The sequence below is a fragment of the Charadrius vociferus genome, unplaced genomic scaffold, assembly GCF_000708025.1.
Source record: "Charadrius vociferus isolate BGI_N301 unplaced genomic scaffold, ASM70802v2 scaffold63, whole genome shotgun sequence".
In the NCBI taxonomy this organism is placed as follows: domain Eukaryota; kingdom Metazoa; phylum Chordata; class Aves; order Charadriiformes; family Charadriidae; genus Charadrius; species Charadrius vociferus.
The window spans coordinates 525,010-532,962 of NW_009647579.1; the positions used below are offsets into that span (position 1 = coordinate 525,010).

Consider the following 7,953-nt stretch of genomic DNA (forward strand, 5'->3'; position numbering starts at 1 on the left):
GGTGCGGGGGTGGGTTTTGCCCGGTGGAGCGGGAGCCGCGACGTGCCTGCGTCTGGCACCAAAGCCGCGGCGGGGAGAAGGGCAGGCGAGTCAGAGTCAAGTTAAAAGGGGCCCGGATACTTCCGTTGTTTAAACTTGAATGCTCGAAAATGGTCTGAGGAGCAATAAACAATCTGATCCTTTTTCTCCCCCCTCCAGAAATCCACTGCAGTATTAATCCAAGGAGGTGCTTTGGGGACAGTTGGCAGTACAATGGCTTCTCAGTACCTCATAGTGGCTCTGGCCGTTTTCTCCTCTTTTACCCAGGTTGTAATAGAAGCCAGCTCTTGGTGGTAAGCATCTTGTATCGACTTCGTTTTAAAAGGGGGTGTCAAGGTTTGCTTGATTAAATGTCTATTTACTTCTTACGTACTTTGTTTCTGAGGGAGTACTGCATGAGCGAGAAGGCAGGGGAGTAATGTTTGAGTTGTAATACGTTGGGTAGTAAAATGAACGGGTCTCCCGAAGAAGTGTAAATGTGCAACATCTCGTGTTGTAAAATTCAGTTTTTTGAATGCCGTACAGTAGATTCTCTATGGATTTCGTCATCCTGAAATTACTAGAATTGCTTCTCTTTTAAAAGAGTAATTTTAACTCCCTAAGATTAGAAGTTTTGCGTATATAAGAGATAATGCTGATTTACAAGTAAAAACTGTTATTACATTTCAGTTTGAACTTTTCTGTAACTTTATAAACATTTATAAATATGTTTTGTTACAAAGAAGTACATTTAAATTTCAGCTTTGGGGCAGATTATCTGTTTCTGTATAGTATATGATGTTGGGAGTTCTTGAAATAGGTGTTTCTCTGCTGTTTCAAGTGATCCTTTTCAGATTAATGGCCACTTTTTAATTGAAATGTATCATGTGAAGAGCACTTTAAGAATTAAGAAAACAAAGTTGATTTTGTTTACAGTGAATATACTTGCCTCTGTGTTTTTTGTGTCGTTCTGAAGAAGCTAGAAGTAGTTTGTAGCAAGTTTCTAACTTCTGGCTTGTTAAAGGCTTCTCTCTTTGTTTATGGTAGAATAGATTGAAAAATCCAGACTTAAACCTAAAACGTGTGTTGAAATAAATTGGGGTTTGGGGGGCTTTTTTTGGTTTTGCTTTATTTATTTTTCTGGCCTCGCAGTTGTTTGGAGCTTCTGTTACTTTTACGATGTCCATTTAAGTTGGTAAAGGACTGCCTAGATGCAAGTCTTCCAGGTCTGCCTCTTACTTCAGTCCCTAATGGATGGTGATAACCACATGGACGGGAACTAATAACTTCTGTTGTGTGCTGTCTTTCAAACAAAAGTGTCATATGTCTTTAAAACAAAAGTTTCGTATTTAAGTGTTTCTTTTTTCTCACCTGATAGCAAAACAGAGAGTTGTATACTCATGTATAAGATACAGTTTTGTTTGGGATTTATAGGCTTTTTTTTTTTTTGAGTCTTCTCTTTATTAATCCAAATCTTTCTTTATGCAGGTCTTTAGGGATGAACCCTATGAACCCCATGAACCCTGTTCAGATGTCAGAGGTGTATATAATAGGAGCCCAGCCACTATGTAGCCAGCTAGCAGGGCTTTCCCAAGGACAGAAGAAACTCTGCCAATTGTATCAGGACCATATGCAGTTCATTGGAGAGGGTGCAAAGACGGGCATTAAGGAGTGCCAGTATCAGTTCAGACATAGAAGATGGAATTGCAGCACTGTGGACAACAACTCTGTTTTTGGCAGAGTCATGCAGATAGGTAGGAAGCAACATCTTTATGATTAAACTCTTGTCTAAGGATTTGTATGGCACGTACTGTTCTGCACTTGAAACTCTTGCCAGGTTCTTACTGAGTACTGTATACAATCAAGTGTTTTTAAAAGTTGGCAAAGGACTTGAATTATTTTTAGCTGGAGGTGATTTCCCACCACTGTCCAGCCATGTGTCTTGGAAAACAAAGAAGGAATATATATTTGCATATGGGAATAGAGGAGAAAGGAAAATGCAGCCTTGAAATCTCCTTTCAGAAAACCTGAGACTAAAGGAAGACAACCTAAGAGAATTAAAAACAGCAGCGTCTTGTAAAATTAAAGATGTCCATGTCTAGATCCAAAGTTAACGGCTGCATAATAAATTGCTCTTGCTCTGGAGGTTAACTGAAAATCTCTGCTCTGTATATTAGTGTTTATGGGCAATTCATTCTTGCTTATTTCCAGATACAGTAACTTTTTTCCTCTTCCTGAGAAAGGTAGATTTATGTTAAAAATAATGTAGCAGGGTAATTTTTATGAAATCAGTTCTGTCAGGACAAAATGTGTGATTGTCCTTGTAACTCGGATTTAATGTAATCACATCACTGGTAAGAGAGATGGATTCTTGTTTAACTTCTCATCACAATTTGGTGGCCACCCCACCCTTTCCCTATCAGATCCTCTTTGAAATGTGCTTCTCCACTGCTCACGTGCTGCCTGCCTTTACTGTCGTTTAAGGACCTCATCGTATTTTAAAGTCATTGGCAAAATTTTAACCAGTGCTGTTGAACTGGCTCCATGGTGAAGCCTTCCTTTGACTTTCCCGAGTCAGATTGCTGATTCTGTGTAAGCAACTCAAAGCCTCCATTTTTTCTGGGTGACGCTTGTTTTATGTAGTGATCAGTACACCGACAAATTCAGCAGTCATTTTTAGTTGGACATGTAAAGTAAAGCTTTTATGTCAGCACTTTCCTGTCCTGCTTTTAAAAAAATAAAGTTTTAAAATCAGACTTGAGCTAGGTTTATCTGTAAATGGGTGAACTCCAGTTCAGGTTGAAGGAATACATCTATTCACATTTGGTCTCAATTTTTGTTAAAAGAAGTTTTTATTTGGAGATTGTCAGACAAACAGAAAAATATCTATTGCATGAAAGGACCTAACTGGAACAGCTGATTTTAGATAAACAACCTTCCCTGGGCTTTTTGCAAGAACAGTATTAACACCCCCACAGAGTTTGGGTTTTTTTTACCCTACCCAAGCAAAAGTCTAAAAGCACGTGAGACACGAAAGAAAACTTTTTCTGTATACATTTCTCTTCTAATAATCTAACAAATGTCAAAAAAATAATCTGTTTAAAGTTTAGGCCTTCATCCTTCAGCCCTTATTTATTATCCAAGCAAGTAAAAATTAGCTCAAGGGGACTATTGGTGTGAAGAAATGCACAGGATTTGGCCCGTGATTTGTGGTGTCTGTCTCCATAACAGACGTTTCTGCCCTCCCTGAGTATGACAGATCTATTTAAAGGTGGTTTCTTTCAAGTTAAATAACTTTGCCTCACCCTTCTGCTGAATATGACTGTATTAGCTGATGTCTGCACAGCAATTCATCATGTAATTAAGCCACTTATTCTAATTGCAGATGGAAGCGAGGTTAATAGCCGTATTCAAGTTAAAGAGCCTAAAGAGTGTGTTCACTGAGAACAAGAAAGGTGTTGTGGGTAACAGTTGTATTATTCCATGCTGATCTTCAGTAATGACCAGTTTCTGTTTCTCTGAGCGGAAGGGAAAATGGGTATTTTAGAGCCTCATTCAATTTTCCTTCAGCCCACCATACCCTGGCGTGTTGGGGACTGTGGGATACTCCTTACTCTCACCGATGGGAGAAGATTGTAGTCAGGATCTGAACTCACATCATTTAGGAGGGTTTTGTCGTCTGAGCTAAGGCCGCGCTGTTGCTGGCTGCGCCCGGGAGAGCGCCCGGGCAGAGCGCTGACGGACAGCACAGCAATTACCCCGGTGGATAAATGGACAGTCTTTCTCCCAGGATTTATCCTGCAAAGTTAGCTAAAGCTGTACAAATAAACCTAGCATTGGGTTTGGAAACTTGTTCTGTGGCTTATTGAACTGCAAAATTTTAGGGCTTTTGTTCTCTGCTGCTCTCCTTTGCTGCTGGTCCCCAGGTCGGGCCGTGGTGCGGGCTGCCTTCGCCGGCGTGCGCCATCTCCTGGCTCGGTGGCCGGCCCTGGCATGGCTGCGCTTGGGCTTCGCAAAGAGCAAAGAAGCACTAACATAAAATAGAATAACCGGATCCTCCCCCAACAGCTCGGTGTAGCTGGGCTCCAGTTTATTCATGCCTGCTGCCCGATGCTGAATGCTTTTAAAATACAAGACAAAGAACATTTTGTATCCTATATTCAGGTATAAAAAAAAATAATAAAAAAAAAATTGTTCTGTTCTTGCAGACTTATTCATATCAAGTGTAAAGCACAGCTCCTTGCTCTGTGGGTGGCTTCCTACAGTGTACGTATGTTGAACAGTTCCATGTCTATGTTTTATATATATGGGAGAGAGGGGACTCAACGTGTTTGGAATGTGTGTTTCCTTGCCATGGCTACAATAGAGAGAAATGCTGGACTGTGGGAAAAGACAGATATGTTTGACAGGGAAGGAAAGCACAGTTGTGCCTAAAGACTTAGAGAAGAAAAAAAAAAAAGAAAAGAAAAATTCAGAGTAACTCATCCATGTGGAACCATCACTCTTAATGTGTTCCTGGGGTCGATGACTTGAGGCAGTGTTGGCTTGCAACCTGCGGGGGCTTGAAATCCACTTCAGCAGCTGATGCTATTTTATAATTTGCCTAACTGCTTAAGAAAGGAACTTGGGAGGCAACTCCTCTTTCCGTACCCCAGCCTTTCCTTCTTCTTCCCACTAAGAGTAAGTTCTTTAAAATATGCTCCAGGATAATAATGAAAACTAGTGAAAAAAAAGTCAGCTTTATGAGTTTAAATCCTGCCATAAACGACATAGTTAACCATGTGAAAGCATGAGCTAACTAAACATGAAAAAGAATAAAAGGGAACGGAAGAGGCGAGTCCTGTGGTCCGAAGCAGACCACGTTTCTTTCCTCTCAATCTAGTGGAAATTTTGCTTAAGGAATTAATCCAAAAATGTGTGTTACAGAACAAACGGGAACATTAAAATCTGTATGAGGTTCCCCCTGCTATAGTTTGCAGTAAATGCAAGGCTTAAGTCGCCGCATAAAGCCAAATCTCTTTTAACTGAGAAGGCTACTCCTGTAACCCTTTATACCCATAAGTCATGTACGTACTTCCAGGAGCAGGTGTCTGCGAGAGCAGACCGTTGTAAGTAAGGGAGCAAAGTGCTTCTCATCTTCTTTAAATCTCGTCTTTCTCAACATAAGACTTCTGATTTTTCCCGTTTAAAACCAGCATCTATTACTAAAATTAATCCAGTGGATGACAGCTGTTGTATTAACAACGCTGCTCTGAGCATGGTGTCATCTTGGTGTTAAACATGGACAAGACCGCAAATTATTTATGTTCCAGAAGTGCTCGAAAGCTCCTATTAGATTTGACCTGTTATGGTAGGTCTTGTACAAAGAGTTTCTGCCTCAAAAATGTTGCTGCCTAAATACATATGGCATGTCCAAAACGCAACCTCTTAAAGCCCTGGTTTTACAAAGGTCCATGCTGTTCATGCTGTTCCCTAAGAAAAATCTTGTGAAATCAAGATGAAAACCTAACTTGATCTATTGATTGGACTGAAGATTAGGAATAAAACTTGACTCACATAAATAGAAAAATAAATATTTAGTCTATTCTCAGTCATTTGGGAATCTTTCTTGGAAAAGACCCAGTGGGATGCTGTTTCTTAAGATGAAAACCAAACTTCAAGTGGGCTCTCTGGTGCAAGTTTTGTGGTTGGGTTTTTTTGTTAGTTTGTTTGTTTGAAAGCTTTCCTAGGTGTAGTCAGAACTTGTGGCACCCTTGGAAAAGCGATAGGGGAAGTCAGGCTCTAATAAAGGTGGGATTAGATACTGTCAAGAGGATGGTAGGTGGCCATATCTTTCATTATGGGTATTGTAACTTTTTCTTCCAAAAGTTTGAAACTCGAGGTTTTCAATTTCCATTTGAGGTCACCAGATGCGGGAGAAAACCTTCAAGGCTGCCTTGTGCCAAGGGTTTATTCTTCCTGTAATTTGTAAAGATGATTGTCCTTGGACTCACTTGCCATATTCACATGAGCTGGAGTGGTGGATACTAAACAGCACAGGTTGTCGTTAGTTTTAAATAGCCTCCTGCAGAAGTGCCTGCCTTAGGTGTAGGGTGAAAAGTTGTGTGTTACTTGCCGCGCATTTCTTTTGATACCAGGAGGCTTTGTAAAACACTGTGACTTTAAATAAATTGGAAAAAGTGGGTGAAGTGCATAAATCATGTTTGAGAAGTAGTAATTTAAGAACCAGACTTTTAAAAGTTGTATTTAACATCTCTTTTTTCTGGAAGACAGTGAGTCTGTTTCCCTTTCCGCCCCTCACACGCAGGCACGGATGCTTCGGCCCCGCTGGCATCGTGCTCCGGCCCCGGTCCCCCTCCTCCCCACGCCCCCATCCAGGCTTTCACCAGCATGGATGAGAAGCGTCTCCTGCTCTTCACAAACACCCTGGGTGCTTTAATGGGTTGGTTTCACTTGTTTTTTCCAGAGTGAAAAGATACTGAGGAGCACGATTCAGGGTTACTCTACCTTTCAGTAGGCGAATGAATTTTGGTGGCTTTTGCCCTCCCGGCTCATCGGTGGGCAGGGAGCGGGGCGCGCGGGCTGCAGCCGAGCAGCGCGCCCCAAGGACTTGCCCCGGGACTGGCTCTGGGGTGGCTGCGGGGATAACATCGAATACGGATACCGCTTTGCCAAGGAGTTCGTTGATGCCCGGGAGCGGGAGAGAGTTTACCAGAGAGGCTCCTACGAAAGCGCCCGCATCATGATGAACCTGCACAACAACGAGGCCGGGAGAAGAGTAAGTGGCTGCGAAACAGCACGTCCCTCTGTCCCCATCCGCGGCCTTCCTTTTGGGGAAAGACGTGCCGCGGCAGCGCAGCACGGGGCGGCGCTAGGCGGTGACCTGCCACCGAGGCTTGTCTCCGTTTTGGTGCACAAAACAAGAAAACAGCAAATAGAGGGTGTAGGTGGGTGGGGGAGTGTATGCATTTCTGTTGCTCCTGGTTGTCTGACAGCCCGGTTGCCTTCTCCACGGGGGAAGATTGGGACCGAAGTGTGTTGTTTTTCCCTCCGTATTGTCTCATTAAAAGCGCCCTGCTCGCTGTGGATTCTCTGTTGAACGGGATTTTATTAGTTTGTATTTCCAACCAGGACAGTGTGCGTTGGAGGGAGGAGGGACGCGCTGGGCTTCCCAGCCTGGAATCGTGCCACAGGATTGTTCTGACTGACTCCCCCCCCCGCCCCTGCTTTAAGAGGATGTGAAAAGCTCCTCCATATTATTAGAAAACATGGTCTTCTGTGGTTAAACATGTCTTTATGGTTTCTTTAATCTCAAAAATGCCTTAAATGAATGGGTGTAAACTTTTCTTTTTTTTAATAGTCTGAATATGAAGAGCCAAAATCATTATTTTCCTAGAGCTTGATGTGCCAGAAATAGTCGGCTGGAGACTTTACACTTGTGTTCTAAGGTGAAGAAGGATGAAAGATAATTGAAAATTAATAGTATTTAAATGTGAGAGGAGGGTGTCTGAAAGCAACGGACAGGCCAATTTACTATTAGCAGGAAGAAAAATGACACTTTCCCAGTTGCTTACGGAGACTGGAGCAGATTTTTCCTTCCTCAGCCTCATCTTTGCAGTGCCATTTGGCAACATTCAGACTCTCTGTAACTGCTGGGTGGAAGTTGTCTACAGTATCATCTAATGTGTCAGACCCCAGGATTTTTGGGGCAGTGTCAACACTGACTCTTATTTCTATTTGTACAGGGCAAATGACTGATATTTCCCTGCCAAAGCTTTGTAAAGAGGATATTGCTCTGTAGCTCTGTCTCCCACCCATAGGTGTTTGGGGGTTTCTTCTTGGATGAAGTCTCTTTTGCAGAGCAATATATGGGATGGGAGGAGGATGCCGAGCCAAGAGTAGACAATCAGCTGCAGCTGAGCCAGGAGCAAGAGG

The 7,953-nt window shown here is 42.5% G+C and overlaps 1 protein-coding gene across 1 annotated transcript in view; it reads left to right on the forward strand.

Annotated features, from left to right (window-relative positions):
- Positions 1 to 68: 68 nt before the first annotated feature.
- WNT5A (wingless-type MMTV integration site family, member 5A) overlaps positions 69 to 7,953 on the forward strand; it is an 8,949-nt gene continuing 1,064 nt past the window's right edge. The window contains exons 1-4 of the mRNA XM_009880934.1: positions 69 to 332; positions 1,507 to 1,779; positions 5,739 to 5,835; positions 6,536 to 6,796. Of these exons, the coding sequence (XP_009879236.1) occupies positions 253 to 332; positions 1,507 to 1,779; positions 5,739 to 5,835; positions 6,536 to 6,796 (711 nt within the window). The 5' untranslated portion in view covers positions 69 to 252. The remainder of the gene's footprint in view (positions 333 to 1,506; positions 1,780 to 5,738; positions 5,836 to 6,535; positions 6,797 to 7,953) is intronic.